This window comes from Centruroides vittatus, unplaced genomic scaffold (assembly GCF_030686945.1).
Source record: "Centruroides vittatus isolate TY-2023 unplaced genomic scaffold, ASM3068694v2 contig_854, whole genome shotgun sequence".
NCBI classification, from domain to species: domain Eukaryota; kingdom Metazoa; phylum Arthropoda; class Arachnida; order Scorpiones; family Buthidae; genus Centruroides; species Centruroides vittatus.
In genome coordinates, this window is record NW_027122558.1 from 1,205,453 (window position 1) to 1,224,671 (window position 19,219).

Consider the following 19,219-nt stretch of genomic DNA (forward strand, 5'->3'; position numbering starts at 1 on the left):
CTGGCGCTTTTCCGATACTTTTACGGAACCGGTCGACCGATCGAATTCGTTTTAATTAGGTACGTCTTTTAAGGCCACTCGGGGGCGAGGGGGAAAATCGCCGGGATGCGGCCACTCGGGAGGAAAGAAGAAAGTAAACCCAATTCTGTCGACATCTCCGCACTCGACGAGGTGTCAGTTTCCAAATAACGGGCGTTGCCGTGCCAACCGGAAAGGTCCATTCCCACCGAGGAGAAGGAAGGTCGGCCCGAAGATGGGACCAACCAGATTTCCAAAGTCGCGCTCCTTACCGCCTTTAATGGCGGAAGTCGAGGTGGGTCTTCTTCCCTCCCTCTCCCGGGCGGAAATGGCCGGGACCAAAGAAAAAAAAAATGTCACCGAGAAAATTTAACGGAAGATAAAATATTAAAACCTTATTTTAAAGTGGAAATTAGGCGGCGGGCGGGGTAAACCGGCGGCAGAAAAGCGTAAAAATGCATTTATTTCTATTTAAATAAATGTTTAATAAGGGAAAAGAATATTAAAAAAGTGTGGCGAATCCTCCGGAGAATACGCAGTCTCGATTCTGTTTAAGGACAAACGAAGAAATTGATCGATGGCTCAGTTCTGACGTCACGGGCCGGTGGCTAGTGGACGAGGCGCGTACCACGTGGTAGGGCAGTGCGGCGGGATCGGCAGGAGAGGGTAGAGGTCAGACGGCGGCCGAGCATCCGTAACCACCGACCTTTGACCTTTCTCTTCCGCTATCGCTAGGTGGCGCTGTGTCGGTGACCTAGATCGAGGAGCGACGACAGGACGGGCTCCGGGAGGAGAGCCGACCGGCAATAAAGAATCCGCTGCCATGGTGAAGCGGGCGTAGCGCATCGGCGGCGATGATCCCATACGCTACGTGTATGTGTCCGGGAAGGAGGTTCAGGAGCTGGACCGTGGTCGGGTCCAACGCTCAGGTAAGTCCTCCGCCGTCTTAGGCCTCGTCCCCTTTTCTAGCCCTTCCGTCCGACGGCCTCCCCGCCGTTATTTATATCTCGGCCCGTCTAATTTTAAAGCTCTCCCTCTCCACTAAGCCTTCTTTTCTCGGCTTCCCGGGCCAACCGTCTGGTCTCTTAAACCCGTTTCGTTTCTACCTCTTCTCCCGGCGCCTCTTTTTATTAATTAAATCGTCGACGTGGCGCGGGAGACGAACGTCCGCATTACGACGAAAGAGCGCCGGTAACAGATATCCGTCCGGGTGTTTTGTCATTTTCCGTCTTTCTGTCAGATTTTCCTGTCACCGACGGTGACGGATAAGAGCGACGGCGGAGATTTCCTCCCGGGGACGAGAACGGGCGGAAGAGGAGCGGAGTGGTTACGTTTCGGCGGAACTTCCGGCGTTTTTTGGGCAAATAACCCGGCAGAAAGTGGGAAAGGAATTGCGCTACGGCGGATGACGCAATACGAAGCGGAGACAATCGATGGCTGGAATTAGTCGATTATTCGCTCGAAAGTTATAATTAGCGCGGGCCCTCCGCCTCCGCTCCCGATATCGCTCTCCTTATATAATATTATATAGTTTGGCTGGCTACCGGATCCGCGCCGCCCGAAAGTCGTTACTCTTCCCCTTCCGCCGTCCACGGATTCACGTCCGAAGTGACAAAATATCGCGTCGAGTGCCTAAATCGCTTTATTATACTTTGTCGATGCGACAAATTTTCGTCGAGTGGCCGGGCGGATCGATAAAGATTCGATTCCGATTCGCAGTTTGGCCGGGAGGAAAGCCCGGCGCGGAATACGGCAATTTCGGCGGCCGCGATTAACGGTTTTTCCGACGTAAATAGGCCTAAGACCGGGCTTAACCGGAGGAGTTAGATTGGCCGGATGTACTACGTTTGTGACAATCGACGAAATGAAAATCACCGCCGGGGTTAGAAAATGCCGAGAATACCGCCCGACGTACGCGCTTTATAACGTTTTACGGTCGGCGTAACGGCAAACGGAGGTGGAACACGCATCCGACGGAAGTCGACGACGAATCGCCTCCCGTAGGTAAAACACCGGACGGACCTCTATAAAGAAATTATCTCCAGAAAATAGGTTTATTTTATAAATACACCCGCGCGGACATTGAAAAAATACCTCTTTTTTAAAGCTACAGTAGTATTTTAGTTTTTAAAAATAGATTCCGGTGTGGATAATTTACGCCAGGTATCAGTTATGTTTCTTTTTATTAAGGTAATGCAGGTAGAATTTTGGAAAAAGGCCAAACTCGGTAAAATTAAGTGGGCAAAAGCGCCATTTTTGCCCGGGGCGTAGGAGGAGTACGAGTAAATTTTCGATAGGAATTCCGACAGAAAAAAGAAGAAAATGACCGGGTAGAATGGGGTTAAACGGGAAACCTTACAGATTGCGGGTGGTTGGGTAGTCGAGCGCGAGAAAAGGATTTTAACGGACGACGGATCTAATCGTTAAAACCGTCCGATTTTAAAAACTGCCGACGGACCTTCGATTTATTTAATGGTCGCGTTTTCGAATCTCTACTTAATTATTTTCCCGCGGCGGGCGGGGACCGGACCACCCGCCGCCTACCTTCCGCCCCTACTTACCGGCGGGAGTATAAAGCCCCGGGAAATTTAAAGACGGTTCCCGCGGCCCGGGAAGGAGGGAAAGAGAATTAATGCGGAGGCGTAAGGAATTAGGGGGAGAGAGCTCCGTCCGGGACCGACACGGGGTAGAGAGAGGGAACGAGGGGCGGCTTCCGTCCTCGACTGGGACCAAAACCTTCTTTCTCCTATTCCGGGAACGGTGGTGGGGAGAGAATCCCGATAGACGATCGACGTTTAAAAAGAGGGCGGCGCGAAAGCCGACGACGGGCGTGTGGAAAATTGGGAAACTTTTTTAAATTAAGGCGCTTTGGGATTTGAAAATTTGAAATTTTCTTCGGAAAGTGAGAACTTGCGACGGTTGGAGTAGCGAAGAGCAGTGTCGATCACCGAAAGGACCGGGTAAAGTACGGCCGATTAGGTAGCAATTACGGTAAATTACGCCAGATCTCCTTTGCGCCGGGCTAATCTACAGGGACGGAGGGTGACATTTTCCGCGGAATAAAGGCTGGACGCCGTTGGTGTAATATTTCGGCCGAAAGCTCCTTCCCTCCCCGTAGTGGGCGAAATTCTCGTCCGGTCCCATCCTCGGGTGGCCGGAACCGGGGATGGGATGGAAAATTTTCCACTCCGGGTCGAAGGCCCGGAGTCGAAAACTTTCGCGGCGGCTTTCGGGCCGCAATATTCTCCGACGGTGGCCCAAAAGCCGTTGGAAAATATTGCGGGCGCGTTAAAGCGGACAAGGAAGCGTTGTTTCTCGGCAGCGGGCGGGACGGCGGTCCCTTATCTGCCGAAGAAAGAGGCTTTGTGCCTCCTTTCCAAACAAAATTCCTTTTCTCGCCGACCTCCGACCCCGACCGTTCCGTCACCCGCCTCCCCTTATCGGCGCCAGAAGTGGGCCGGCCGCCGCGGGACAAAGATCCGGTCCGGGCGTCTGGCAGAGTGCAAAGTTGCCATTTGCACGGAGAGACGGAGAGAAAAATGGCGGCCGAACGAAAAGATTTTTCCCGGTGACCACGGAACTCCGTCCGAAGGTATCGCCAGCCAAACAAAACCTTTCCCCTTCTGGCCGTAACCCGAGAAATAAGAAATTTGCCGCGGGGTTCCCTTTTTCTTCCGCGGGACGGAGGAAAACCTTCGCCTTTCTTTGCCCGTAAATAAATAAACAGGTTACAGCGCGGGTGAGCGGAAAAGGTTCCGTCGGGAAAAACTTCCGGTCGAAGGCCAACCGCCACTCTTCTCGTAATCCACCGGGGACCCGGGACACTCCCTCCGTCCCGGGTCCCTGGGATTAGGCCGGGCGCATTGGTCCCCGCCTCGGCGGGGAAGGGAGGCGGGTGGAAAGACCGGTGGGGTCACCTCCTTTTCTTTCTTCCTCAGGGACGAGGAAGTGCGGTGGTCCAGCGTCTCCCGGGAAACTGTCTCTGCATCAAAATGAATGGTAAGTTTCTTTCCTTCTTCCGGAAACTCCCTCCTCCTTCCGCTCCGGCGCCGCCCGCCCGGAGGGAGGAGAAGGAGGAAGCCTTACGTCCGGCCAGAGATTTTTTACGGAGCGCGCGCCGCTCCACTAATCCCTCGGCCTTCTTTGTACAGATTCCCCGGGCCGAAGGGCGGAAGACCGAGAAGAAGGAGAGGGAGAAGACGGACAAGTGTCCGGTAAGTACGCCCTTCGCCCCCGCCCGAGCCCGCCGCTAACGCCGTGCTTCTTTGCAGCCCGGGTCGGACCGCCCGCGTCGCCCCTTCCGGACGCTGCGCAAGAGAAGACCCGGACGCCCGATAATCGCTCCGCGCACCTACCGACTCTGTCTCCTAGACACCTGCTACAATCGAACCACCGACGTGAGTGGCTTCCCTTCCGGTGCCCGCCGCGCTCGCCCGCTTCTCACTCCTCCTTCTCTTTACAGAAGCTGTTGGCGCGCAGCGACCGGTGGGCTTTTAACACCTTCAACCTAGACGTGGCCACCGGAGGACGGTCTCTCTCCGTCCTCCTCGTCCACCTCTTCCGCACCTACGGACTGGTCGAGGCTTTCCGCCTGGACGTCGTCAAGGTCTGGAGATGCTTCGGTAAGTACCCTCTTTCCTCTTCGCCCTCGCCACCGCCTTTCCTCTCGGCGGTCGAACCCGTTCGGAGGAAAAAGGGATCTTCCGCTGCGGAGAAAAAAGAACCTCGGGACTCCCTCCAAGGCGGAATCGGGAAATTTCCCGTTTACCGCTCCGGGCAATAAGTAAATAAACGGAGGGCGCGGAGAGGAGAAGGGGAGGAAGATCCTTCCTCCCGTCCGTCGTCCTTAGTTGTAGTTAGAAAGTTATTTTGCAGGCATAATGGAAGCCACGTACCACAGCCACAATCCGTACCACAACTCGGTCCACGCCGCGGACGTCGCTCAAGCCATGCACTGCTTCCTGACAGAGAAAAAGGTAGCTTTCTCCTCTCTTTGGCCGCATTTTCCTCTTCCGAGTTTCAGGGAAGAAAATCTCTTCCTAGATTTCGGCCCACCTGACGCCCACCGAAGCCATGTCCGCCCTGATAGCCGCGGTCGGGCACGACCTGGACCATCCCGGCGTTAACCAGCCCTTCCTGGTGGCCACCTGCAATCACCTGGTCGAGCTCTACCAGGCGAGTGTCTTTCCCTCCCGTTCTCTCTCCCGCCGAACGCCGTTTCCGACCTGTCTTCTCTCCCTCTAGTGCTCTTCCGTGCTGGAAAACCACCACTGGAGGATAGCCGTCTCCTGCCTGAAGGAATCGGGAGTCTTCGACCACCTGGACAAGGCTACGTGGTAAGTACCGGTGATTTCCGCCTCCCACTTTTGTGTCCTAGTAGTGTCGTTGGATGTCATTTGCGGTAGACGTGTTCTATAACTTAACATATTTTCAAGTTTGTGTTGTAAATGTGATTTTTCCCGATAACAGCTGTTCTTGAATGATTTCTGTCTAAAGGGACGACATCCAATGGCGGGTCCGATCCCTGATCCTGGCCACAGACATCACTCGCCAGCAGAAATTCCTAGCGAGATTCAAGGTGAGAATTGCCAATTTTTCTTTCCTTCGTTGCGTAATTTAAGATCGACGGCCCGGGGGATGCTTTTAATCTAGAAGCCTCTCTTTAGATACACTTAGAAAACCAGACCCTGGACACCGAGGAGAAGGACGACAGACACTTTACGCTTCAGGTAAAAACAAAAGCATTTCTTTATATCGGATGCGGAGGGTGGACGCCTTGTAACGTGCGGCCACCGTTTTACCGTTTAGATAGCTCTCAAGTGCGCCGATCTGTGTAATCCCTGTCGTCCCTGGTCGATCAGCCAGCGATGGAGTCACCAGGTGTGCCAGGAATTCTACCGACAAGGTCAGTTAACCCGTTAACAGTCGTCTTCTTTCCCGCACCGTCGTATATTATACCGTTCGATGTGGACCTTTAGGAGATTACGAGAGACAGCTGAACCTCCCGGCCACGCCCACTTTCGACCGCCACAGGACGACCGTAGCCAAGATTCAAGCGGGTGAGTCCGGCTCGCGTGGCGCCTAAAGTAAGAATGTCGCTTCCGCCCGGCTTGACGGCAACTTTGTCTCGGCAGACTTCTTCAAGTTCATCGTGACGCCGCTGTTCGAGACGTGGCACCGCTTCCTGGACTCTTCGCTGTCCAACCAGCTGGTCTTCAACCTGCACCACAACCACCGCCGATGGAAGAAGAGGCTGGAGCGAGAGAGGGACCAGACCCACCTCCCGTCTCCCGCGGACCCGGAAGACCCGACGGAGTCCGAAATTCCCTTCACCCAACCCGTCGGCGACTCTCTGGACCTGGAGACGCCGACGGAAGAACTGGATCCCACCACCAGCGTGGTCTCCCTGACCGACCAGAAGAGGGTGTTGCGACTGCGCAGGGTCAGGGTCATCTCTCGAGTAGAAACGCGCTTCTTCAAACCGGGCCGACGGCCGAAGCCGGGGGAGGAAGAGAAGTGCGTCGATGGCTGCTGCACGCCGCCCCAAGACAAGGCGGCGGCCACCTGGTGTTGGCGCATCAGCAGGAGTCTGTCGGAGGAGCGACCCCAGCTTCCCAGCAAGGAGTTCGACTCTCCGGCTCACTCCCGGAAGGGTTCCGTCTACGGCGCGGGCCGCAGAAGAGGATCCGCTCCCGTGGCCACCGGAAGGTACGCCCCCTATCTGTCGGAGGCGGAAGCGTGCGGGGGTCTTCGCGGAGGAGGCAGAAGGTGGTCGGTACCCTCCGAACCCACTTCCGGTAAGTAGACTTTCCCACCCGTGGGATGCAGAATTACGCTTCTGAAGGGAATCTATTTCCGCCCAAGGTACCCTCGATCCGGCGGGGTTGGAGTGGAACGGAGAGCCGCACGGACGCCGAAGTTTCGCACTTCCGGATCTTCGACCCGCCTCCACCGACCGGAAACGGGAGCCGGGAGGACCCGAGAAGAGCGCCGGGACGGAGGACGAAGGCCGGGCGCCGTTGCCCGCGGGATTTTCGGCGGTGCTGTCCCGCGCCGCGCAGACCGGTCGCCGGGGCTCGCTCCCCGCCGATCTTTTCGTCTCTTCGCCCAGGACCCGGGCCAGACCCGAGGGACGGGACCGTCGCCGATCGGCGGGAGAGGTGCTGAGCGTGCTCTTGGGTTCGGCGGGGACCGTGACCGGCCTGCGGGGCCTGGAGGCCGCCTCCAAGGGCCTGGTGAGTTACCGAAGACGAGGTTCCGACGGATTGGAGTTGCTGTACGGCGTCTGGCGCTGCGGAAGGGCGGATTTCGGCGGACGGGTGGTGACCGGCAGGTACAGACTGGCGCCCAGTTCCGACGTTTCCGATCGTAGCCCGAAGATAGAAGACTTGGGCCGCTTCTGCACAAATTACTCGTTTTCCGGCAGTCCGGGAATCTCGGCACCGGAAGAGCGCCCGTGCCACAGGAGAGCTTCCGTGCCCGTCACAGGTGAGCAACGCTTTACCCCCGGCGGGTGGGTTTACCTTCCGCTCCCATCGATTACCGGAAGTAGCCCTTAAAAAAAGACCGGGTCCACACTTCGGAAAACGCGCGCCGGGGCGACGGTTTTACCAACGTCGACGTCGACGCTTACGACGAAACGCGTAGAAAAAAGTCCGTTGGAAAAGATTCCTCTTTGTCGTTTCGAGACTCGATCCTTTAAACCCGTATCTCAAACGAGAGAGTAATCGATCGGCACTCTCCTACCACTTCCGGAGGAGCGGGATTCTTTCTCCGCGTCAGTTACGTACTTCCGGTAGGGAGGAAGCCGCCGTCCGATCGCCTCTTCTCGTTCTCGCCGCTTCCAGCGAGAACCAGGTCGGCAACGACGCCTCCACCCAACCGTAAACGGCCAATCGCGGCCTTTAGACGGAGGAAAGGTAAAACGTTCTCCTTCCGACCGGAACATTAAGATCGACTTCCTCGGGGACGTCGCGGCATCGGTGGGTCAGAGGCTAAATTCACCCGGAACGACGGATTTTTCAAAGTTTGCGTGGACGCCGGTGGAAAATCCCACGCGGACTCGAAGGAAAGAAGACCGACGAATAGGGCGGGAAGCCGAGTTTTCTGGCCAAGGCCCTTCTTACCCGTCCGTCTTTTTCATCATTTTTGGCTTTTATAAACGAAACGGCAGAAAATAATCGATGGTTTTGTACGAGGGCGCCCCTAGCGGCCGTCGTGGTAGACTATCGCCGGTTTAAACCTATACGAAAAGGGGTACGGCCCGCAGCCCAGTGCTTTCCGGACTCGGTCCGTTTCCTCCACGTTCGTCGATAGAGGTCGTTATTAGGAAGAGAAAATCGGCAAAAGAAAGGCTAAAGGATTTGTTTGGGCGGAACCCGGCAAATTCTGCCACACCGTTCCGTACTCGAAATGTATACGGTATTAGGGGGCATTCTCCCTCCGCCGTCACGATTTTAAGCTAACCAAAAACAATTTCTACGCAGTAATTCGTAAATGTAATCTGCCGTTTCGTTGGCCCAATCGATTTTCTTTTTTGTCTCGGTGGAAACGTCGCCCGCGCTGGCGTAGAAAAGGTTGCCTTCTACCTTACCCCAGAGGAAAAAACAACTCTTCCGTTTTCCGTCGGTAGTCGCTGGCGTAACTCGCTTTTTTGCGGCGCGTGCCTGTCAGAAAATTATTTTGCCCACCCTCCCGGCAACAATCGGCTGGGTTAAAAAAGAAAAATTAATGCAAAATTAAAAGCGCGTATTTAATTCTCCGATTTTGCATCGGAAGACACATCAAATTGCGGACCGATAAATAGCTATCGGTTGTACCGTACCGGCCAAACTAGACCGATTTAAGTACAGTCTGTTACGAAAGTATAGGTACACCACTTAAAATTCTCTTAAAAATTAATCTATTATAATAATAATAATTAAAAATATTACCACTACGTTAGATGTCATCATTTTTAACTGTCCCGGCGGCTTTGTCGAATGTTTTGTTTAATTGACTCACAAACACTAGGCGATATTCCATTTTATTTGGTTATTCGACTAAATAAAATGGAATATCGCCTAGTATCGAAACAATAACGCACCTCGTGTTTGCGAATCGACAGAATTAAACAACACTGTTTCGGAAGAATAAAAAGTTTTATTTAATGTTATATAAACATTTTCAACAATGCCTGGTGGAACTGTACTTCGGGAGCGAGGAATACGTAAAATTTATTATTTGAGTGTTCGGGCGAGTCTCCGAGGCAAATTGCCGCGGCTGTAAATAGATCTACCAATGCCATTCTAAACGCTTTGCAACGAGGTGAAAATTACAAGTAAAAAAGGAAGTCGGGACGGAATAAATGTTTAACATCCAAGAATGAGAGACAAGTTTTGAAGCTTATAACCAGGGCTGTGGAGTCGGAGTCGTCAAAAATCCCCCCGACTCCGACTCCTTTTTACTTTCCCAACTCGTTCAGTGTATAATAAAGGAAAAAAGTATTTGAATCGTGGCGCATTCGACTCCCCGAGTTTTTTGCAAATCTATACGTTTGGAGTTCTCTCGAACCCAATAAATGTCAAATAAAGGGAAAAATTCGCGCGTACGTTGGCGTCTAATTTGTTTCGTTTCTTTATTCTGTTCCGAAATATTAATTAAACAATATCTCGGAATGGGTAAGGTTTAAGAAACAAAATTTGGCACGGTAGCGCGCGTATAAAGGGCATTAACGCTATTCAATTTTGGTTCTTTATTAAAGGTGGACGGGGTGGAGACGTAGAAGGGGTCGCGCGTCGTATTTCCAGTGTGGTCGGACTTAACGAATATTTTACTCGTTATTAGCATTCGCAATCTTATAATATAATTTAGATGGGTTAATAATAATAATAATAAGCTCAGAGTTCAAACGGTTAAGAGTCGAAATTTGGTACGCAGTTAGGACACGCGGTAAGAATGTACACTAAGAAGGGATTTTTCGAAACTCTTCTCGCGGGGGAAGAGGGAGAGGGTTAAAGGTTACCCCGAGAACTCCGTTTCTACCGTGCTATCTTAGACGCGGTATTTTGCGTTTTTGCGAAAAATCGAACATACTTTTAGACCCATCTAAAAATTCTCTAATTAGTCTCGGAACAGAAGGGAACCTAATTCTCGCACCCGGTGGAAACGGGTAAGGCGGGCTATAATCTAATAATCTTAATCTTCGTTATCGTTACTTTTTGCCCCAGCGACTCCGGCTCGTCCGCTAGTTTTTCTTATTTTTTATAAAAATTGTCTCTACCCCGAAAATTAAGCCCGAGTTCTAACACGCGAACGGACAGAAAAGGAAATCTTACAGAACTCGAAGACGATGTTTATTACGCGCGGGAAAAAATAAATGGCGTCGACCACTGTTCGAGTTCGAATGTTAAAACGGCGATACCGCGCCACGCGGACGTTATCCGAAATACGACATCGATCGTCGCCGACCGAGTTTCGGTACGGCGTTTATTTCCGCTCTTAAAACGATTAAATACGATTTAAGAACTTCGGCCGATGCCGACTTAATAGAAGCCACCTCTTTTTTTCCCGGTCTAAATGTTATATTTCCCATTCTCGACTTAGTTTAATGTACGCGTATACTTATATATCACCCGATATACTCCCGTATTATGTACCGTACAACATTTTTATGAAACCAATTTGTTCGCGTAAGAATGTATTTACCATTTTTATTCGTACGCGCTTACCGAATACCGATGCCGACGTCGAACGAGTCGACGAATGCCAGCTTACGTGTTCGGCAGATGCGTCAAATTTTAACGTTTAATTAGTTTTTTAAAATCGTTTTATTTTGTATTTTTTAAAAAATAATCGGAATCGTCGCGGCGATTACTTTCCCGGCCGTTATACGGCATAGGCCTACGACAAAGGAGAAGAACGACGACGGTCGGAAAACGACTTCCTCGGGTTTTTCCTCTTTCGGACCGGGGAAGCCCGGAAACGTAGAGAAGCGCCAACGGGCGTTAGAATGCGTACCGACCGACTTAGTCGGACCATTTTCCGGCTTAATAACTGCCTCGTTAAACCGTCCCACTCCCGTTCGAAATCGTGTCTGCCGTACAGTTTAACACTCGTGCGTACGGAAAAGACCCAATCTTTCGCGTATCTCGACGTTTCGAGGCGCCCGAGTCGGGAAATGCAAAAATTTGGGGCGCGATCGTTTTCGAACGACGGCTACACTTTTCCTCCGTTATATATAACGACAGAAAAGCAAAACTTATCGTGTCGACTCGTTACTTAGAGGCATATTTTAGCTTTGGAATAAAAAAGTTTCTAACTTCTATCTTCGTTAGAACTATATTTATTGACGCTAATATTCCGAGGTCACGCGATGACGTCAAAATTTTCGGGCCTACTTTATTAACGAGTCCGCCCCGGTCGGAGTCGGAGTCGTGCAAAAATCTACCGACTTCGCAACCCCGCTTATAACTAATAAAAACGTGTCGGCCGGGCAAGCTGCTGCCGAATTACCGGTAGATGTATCTCCTGCCACCGTTTGGAGAATTTTAAAAAACGACGACGATGGAAAATATTTAAAAACCAAGTCGAAACCACCTTTAACAAATGAATGCGTTTAAACCGGGCTAAAGACGAGATGGGACGAACCGAAGAACGGCAAGAAATAACGTTTAGTGACGAGAAGAAGTTTAATTTAGATGGCCCCGATGGGTTTTCGTATTATTGGCACGATTTAAGAAGAGAAAGCGAAATTAAAATAAGCCGACAACGAGGGGATGGGTCTGTAATTATTTGGGGTGGTTTTGGATGGGGAGGTAAAACTGATTTAATATTTGTTGACAAACGTACGAACTGGGAAAAGTATCGAGAATTATTGTATAATAATACGATTACGTTTGGTTAATTGCATTAATCGGAAGTCGTAAATGGAAGTTCCGACGAGATAATGCTCTCGTTCGTGCCTCGACGTCGACTAAAAATCGGTTTAAAAAAGAAAATATCGATGTAATTGGCCGGCCTTCGCGTAGTCCAGATTTAAATCTCGTCGAAAATTTGTAGGGGATGTCGGCGGCAAAATACGAAACAATACGAATCTGTAAATCGATCGAAAATCGCGATAATAAATGCGTGGGATAAAATTAAAGATGAATGATTAAAAAAAATTAATAAACCATGCCTAGCAGAATTTTTCAAACAATTGTAACCAAAGAGGTAAAACCAAATATTAATTTAACAGCGTTAAAAATAATTTTTAAATATATTTTTTAATGTAATTTTAGAAAGTGTACCGTACCTGTACTTTTGTAACGCATCAAAAAATGAACATCTGTGAAAAATAATTTATGCCGCTTTACGAAATGTAAAAAACCTGATAATCAAAATAATGATAAAAAATAATTAATAATATTTCCAGTAATATTTTCAAAATAAATTTTGAAATAACACAAAATTTACGGTGTTCCTATACTTTTGTAACAGACTGTATATTTTCTACAGATTCCCACTGTCGTCCGTCCGACCATTTTTAGTCCCGATAACGTAGTGAAAATCGGAACCAGATGCGCGCTACGTACGACCGGCGCGGCTCCGTTGTTATCGGGAGGAGTACGATGTACGGGGGCCAGACGCTAATAAAATAGGCACCGAATAAGGATCTTAGGAGCCGGACACCCCGATTAACTATATACGAATTTCCCGTCCGGATCGGAAGTCGCCCGAGTTTTTTCATATTAAAAAACCATTAAAAATTTGCAGTGGTAATAAATAATTGCCGGTAACGGTTAAATCTAACGCGGGGGTTCCAATAAAATCCGTTGACTTTATTGATGTAGGAATGTGCCGATGCAGATTTGGGGAGCGAGGTATAATTGTTCTAGTCTCGTAGCCTATACCCAAATTCAAAAATGACGGAGCGTTACCCGAGAGAAGAGTCGAAGAAAAACGTAGCGAGCGCTTTAAATGTTTCTAGTGACGAGAACACCGAAAGGACGGATACAAACAAAGGTACAAATCCGGGCACTAGCGCTGTTTCAAATATTCGGGTTCGTACAGGTAATTCCATCTTTGATTCCCCGACTTATTAACGTCTGTCCATTTTCCCTTTCCATTACGTAATATTCGGCTAAGTCTATTTAAGCCCATTTTGTACACAATTACGTAAATTGTTTCTATTAAAAACACTTTATTGATTTACAAAAAATCAAAAACGTGGCGTAAAATCGATTACGTAATTAGTTACGTCATATAAATAATTTCACGATTTAATTTAAATTAATTCGTAAACTTTATTTAAATAAGGAAAAGATTCGCGTGCCGCGGTAAAATCGAATTTCCATAAAGCCAGGAGGCGGGAAATTCAAAATAATTTAAACGGAAGAAATCGCGCACTCCGCCAGAGGGAGAAATAGCTTATAGCGCGCTATTTTTGGTCCAGCATCGACCCATTCGAGGTCGTTACGTTTCTTCACCCCCCAAAATTTATAATGGGAGGGCGGAGTTTTGGCGGAAAAGGAGGTCGTCGTCGATATTTTTCAAAACCCGACATTAACTCGAACTTCCGAAATTTCTCGGAAGACGAAAATTTGCAGTTAGAGAGAAGACCCGTCACCGACCGTCGATCCGTCAAAATTGGCAGGGTTATTATCTCCACGTGTGGCCAACAACGAAGAATAGAACGAATAAAAATACACAAATCGCGCGGCCAAAAGTGTGTCGTACGCAATATTGTTAAGCCGACGGACGGTTCTTTGCCTCTCCCCGGCATCGACCGACTGCAACGACTTAACCAAACGTCGCGCGGATCAAAAAAATTGGGAGGGTTGTATACGGGACAATCGCAATGATTTAAAGCGTGAATCCATCTTCGTATTATTAGAGGAAGGATAAAATGTACACGAATACATTTTATCTTCGGTGGTTATCCCCTTCCGAGTCGATATCATTGGGTTTGGGCGGCGCCGCGCTCCACGTATTCGCCGAGTTCTCTATACAACCCGCACCGCCATTTTGGGCTTTTCTCATTCCTTTTCATTTTTTTTCAACGATATACGTCTCTTACTTTGCTGTTCGTATTTCCTTTGAAATTTCTTCGAAATTATGTAAATTTTCTTCTACCCGCACAGTTATCGGCTTATAACTTTACAAAATCTATTTTATCGGTTATTGTTGCTAAATAATATTGTATATCCCGTGTTTTATACAAATCGACACCGATTTCGACGTCTTATTTCTTCGCCGCCCAAACTCCGCCATTTTCGGTGTTCTCGCGCGCAGCTACCCTTTCCGGCGTGGCTGCACACTCCCACTACCCGCCATTTTAAACACGGACGTAAACCTTCTATCCAACAAAATTTAAATCGTGAGATTATCATTTATAGTTTACGAGATATAAGCGCGACAAATCCGGCCGTTTGTTTGGTCGCGGGGTTTTCGTAACCTCCTTATGCCGAACCGAATTTAAAGATTCGTTCGGAACGAAGGTAAGCGAGAGCGGCAGACGGATTCCGCGGTATTTGGGTATTCCCCGACTTTCCATAACTTTTTCCGTTAAAAATTTTATTTCCCGACTTTCCGGGTCTGTACGGACCCCGAATATCGAAAGAGAAGGTAACCCTCGAAATTAATGACCAGTTTGAATTAAGTGCTTTCCACGAATAATACACCCGCCACTTTAAGGCGCGTTTTCTAAATTCGGGTGTTAAAGGAGTCGGAAAACGCTCTTTCGCCAGACTTTTATTGTGTTTTCCCGTCCCGCGCCAGCGGTCGAAAGGGCGACGTCGACTCGACACTACGAGAATTTCGGAGACGGCCGAGGTCCTCCGACTATCGGGAATCTTAGGAAGACGATTGGGAATTGGGAGGAAGTCCCACGTCTCCGGACGGTGGGAAGTATCGGTGGCGGGCAAACCCCCTCGGACGCGGAATTGGATCGGCGCCTACGATTCTACCGGGCGTTTAATTGGCAAAGCTGCCGACCGAAATAAAGGTTTCCTTAGACCGGAAAAAAGGGCCGTTTCCGGCGGCATTAAAGCCACTTTACGTACAAACTTCTCCCCGGCGGCCGAAGATAGAAATATAATTATTTCCCGGAAAATCGAAACCGCACACTCGGAGCGGTACCGTATTTATATCACATCGGGCGGAGATTTGCCGGATACTTCTTTCCGCGGAAAGGTCCGATCACCCGGTGGTTAATTCTTCTTTCGGAATTTTTTGGGGTCACGTTCGTCTTTTAGCTAAGGAAGTTACGAAATAAAATCGCGCTGGCGTCCGGGTCGATTACGATAAAAAAATTAGTCGCGGAAAAACAAAAGTAAACGGAGCGAGGCGGAACGTAAGAACTTTCCCTCTTTTTCTCGGCTAGAAGGCTACTAAAATTTCGGAAGTATTTACTTAGGCTTCGTTGGTAAAGCAATCGCGGAAGAATATTTCGGATAAGACTGCCCTAGCTACGTTCCTATCTTCGATTTTATCCACCGCCATTTTGCGGTAAACCCATCGGTTCGACTTTACCAACTTACCCTTAGATTGGCTATTGCCGTATATTCTCGATTATAAGGCTCGTCTTTTTCGTACTTTTCGACCTCGAATCGACGCGTAAAGAAAATCTGTACAAATAAACGTTTTGTCCAAACGCCATTACGCTTCTGTTGGTACAAAATAAAAGTACTACATTAATGTATTTTATTACGGAGCAGTTTCCATCTAGCCAGCTGTCTAGAATCGAGACTTTAGAAGCGTAAAGCTTTCTTAAGCTAGGGGCAGACTAAACGTTTCAGACGGCGGTAAAAACTTGGAAAAACTAAGGATTACGCGTACGAAATAAGTAGGGTTTTTAAAGAAAGGAACGTGTTACGTATCCATCCATACTTTTGTTTTGTACTACGTATTAAAAAGGAGAGTTGTGGCAACTACTTCGTCGTAAAATGGGATCTAAAACTTTTATCGTCGAAGGGGTGGTAGATAAAAAGTTTGAGGTTCCGACGTCGGCGAATCTAGTTAATATTTCTACGGATAGAGGGCGCGGGTGTAACGGACGGAGATGTATAAACGTAAGGTCGAGACACGATACCGCGGTGCGTGGCGACGGTCGCCATATTGGGGCTCTTTCGGCCAGCGCGGCGTTTCTAGAGCCAAGAGGCTCGTTTCTTTCGATTTCGATTACTCGGATTTCTCGCGTATGTATATAGCCTACATATATTTAAATGGTTTGGTTTTCGGCACCGAATTGTAAACGTTCGATAGCCAAAAGTATATACGATTAAAGGCTTTAACTAAATAGGTTTCAAAATAAAAAGCTATGTCGATGATTGGTACGATAAAGTACCGGGATAAATATATTTAGTTTTCTATATTCACACGCGCTTTTACATTACACAAACTGCAAACGGGAGCTGGGATTAAAGATTTTTACAAATTAAAATTAGACGAGGAGAAAAGAAAAGCATTCTCGCAAACTTTACGTATTACGTAAAATAAACCTTCGAAAGTGTTTGCGACAGATAATAATTTCCTTCATTTAGGAACTTTCTTACGCATACGAGCTAGATTTATTTATTTTTATAGAGAATTAAATAAGTATATTTATAAAAATTAATTAAACAGTAGACAATACCAACAAATAGAAATATCAACTTCGACTTCATTTATTGTTTATTTTATAATAAAATGATTTTTGATTTCATCTAACAACAAAATATTTAAAAGAAATCTGTTACTTCAGAAAATGCAACACGTTCGCATCGAATGACAGTACACGCAGCAAATAGCGTTATTTGCATCAAAATACCAAGCAATAATAATTATAAAATATGCACCGAATTTCAGTCCAAGTTTTCTTATCGAATCTATTCGAGCAATCTCGTATGGCTGTTGTTCCCGATAAAGGAAAAGATCGACTAGAAGAGGAAAATAATTTTCTGCAGTCCCGTAAGCGAGTAATTATTTATTATATTACAAATCTCACAATAAATAATAATAATTTAATTAATATAAATGTTTTTGAAAAGTAATTCGAAATCAGCTTGGCTCTAGAAACCCCGTACACACCGAGAGAGAGCCCCAACACGGCCACTGCCGCGATGCACTGCGGTACCTTACGTTTATAGAGACGACCAGCATATTTGTTCACCGATACGCAAACACCGTGGCTACGGCGAGCCGTAATGATTTTTGTTAGAAACTTCGCCGCGCTCCCATATCCGAGGTGGCACATTTGCCGAATTTTTTATTTCGCCGATACATCCAAAAAATATTACCGTCAAATGTAAAAACCACATTGAACCAATTTTGGCATTTTTACTGACACTTATTTAAATTTTTTCTACGTAGTACGTTTATCTACAATCTAGATATTCCCACGTAATTATATTTTAGCGTAGTGCGGCCAGGGGCCGTAGTTCGGTTACCCCCGGGTCGAGCCCGAGCCAGGTTGGTTCTCAATTATGCCGCTACGGCAATGGCGGGACTCGATTTCTGGTCATAGTTACGAATTACCCATGCCTTATTCGCGATTGGTATTAGTTAAAAGTGAAAATAAATTAAATTTGTGAATAGACACCCTGCTTAAAAATGAATTTCTGCATAAAAGATTAATGTTGTAAGATAACGAGACGGAATTACGAATAAAATAAAACATAGAGGGACGTAAAATTCGATATTCTCCCACCGTCAGAAGTGGCATTATTAGTAATCGAACTTCCCGTAATGTGCATGTATATAGTCTAAAAATCATTTTTGTTGGCATTAATTATAAATTCGTTACCCGCGTGACATACGCGACCGTAATATTGTCTGGATAACATTAGCCCATATTTTGGAGAGGATAGTTACGGAGAAAAAACAAAGTTGGAGTCTAAAACCTCCTCTCGCAGCCAATTATATGGGGACGTAATGTTTGCTAGGGGAACCTACTCGGCATTTTTTTTTTCTTAATCGGTGCAAGTTTAAAAAATTCGAAATCGGAACACAATTTCTAAAGCGACCGATCACTTTAGCTAGTTTACTTTTCGGATGGGGCGAAAAGGCTTCCCGTGACCCGGTCGATTTGGCCATCGCGGTGTCCGCCCGGGGCCGGAAGGTGGCCGACGTCCCGTCCGAAACGCGCGCGCCCGATGCTCGGTCGTCGTCTTCCGTACGTATTTCTAACCCTAGGCGGCACGGGCCGGGCCCACGGCCTTCCTCCGTCGAAAATCGAACGAATCCACTTTTGACGGATTCGGAACGGCCGCCGTATTTGCCCGAGGCCCGGGCGACCCAACGACGCGGTCCAAAAGCGCCTCCGGCCGGAGTACGGCGGTACGTAGTCGCCTCCTTCCCACCCACCGTCGCCGGTCGATGGCGCCCGATATTACTATTTCCGCCTTCTTAGGAGCCGCGTCTTTGAATTTCGTGTGTTGTCAGAAAGGATACTTCCCGAGTTTTTCCGAAGACCCAGCGGTTAAGGTGGCGTTATTCGAAAGGGAGGAAACCCCCGGGAATTTCGGAGGACGACGCGTTTCCCCTAAGTCGGGCCCGGTCCCCGGAGGCTGCTCTTAAGAAGCCAAACCTAACCGCCAGGGAGAGCGGAAATTTGCGGTCGACGCGATAGAAAGAAATGGAGCGTTGCCAGGTGGACTAATGCCGGTGTTTTCTTTCGTTTCAGGTGCGTACGGAAGTTTGGGAGACGGAACGTCCTAGCCGGCGCCGGGCCGCCCGGTGTAGAGACCCATCTATGCAATAGGACGGCGGATCCGGTCGACTTTTATCCCGGGAATAGAACGGCGGTCCGACCCGTTCCGTAATACGTAATCCCGGTGGCCGCGGGCGTCTAGCGCCCGGGCGTCCTTCCCCGTCGCGCACCTTTTGTATCTTAGCGTCGTCCGCCGGTAGACGCCGTTTTAACACCCGCCCGCCGTTCCCGTCCGCCCCTCTCTTCCGTTAGTCCGTTAGAACGGGCGGGGGCCGTCTCCGCCCCTTTAGGACCCGCCGTAGCCGTAGCCACGTGTTTTCTTTTGTAATAGATTAACCGTGTGGGAATTTTAAGTGTTCGGTGTAGTGGACGTTGGTGTAACGGTTCCGGAAGCTGGCACATTAAAATACCTTCTGACCGTCTCTGCCTTCTCTTTCCTCTTCCCGCTCCGCCCGCGCGTTTATCGGGAAAGGGGTCGAACTTCCGTCCGTCCGGTCTTCCGGTAGAGAGCCGCCTTTCCCGGGACCGTTTCTCTCGCTTTTCGGCGCGTGA

General features: G+C 48.6%; 1 protein-coding gene across 1 annotated transcript; it reads left to right on the forward strand.

Annotated features, from left to right (window-relative positions):
- Positions 1–479: 479 nt before the first annotated feature.
- LOC136982558 (3',5'-cyclic-AMP phosphodiesterase 4D-like) lies at positions 480–19,089 on the forward strand. The gene is made up of 15 exons (XM_067279058.1): positions 480–947; positions 3,957–4,017; positions 4,170–4,232; positions 4,290–4,415; positions 4,481–4,640; positions 4,894–4,994; positions 5,062–5,193; positions 5,263–5,354; positions 5,515–5,596; positions 5,685–5,747; positions 5,827–5,923; positions 5,997–6,077; positions 6,153–6,815; positions 6,883–7,506; positions 18,641–19,089. The coding sequence occupies exons 2-15, from the start codon at positions 4,015–4,017 to the stop codon at positions 18,673–18,675; spliced, it is 2,322 nt and encodes a 773-aa protein (XP_067135159.1). The 5' UTR covers positions 480–947; positions 3,957–4,014; the 3' UTR covers positions 18,676–19,089.
- Positions 19,090–19,219: the final 130 nt, after the last annotated feature.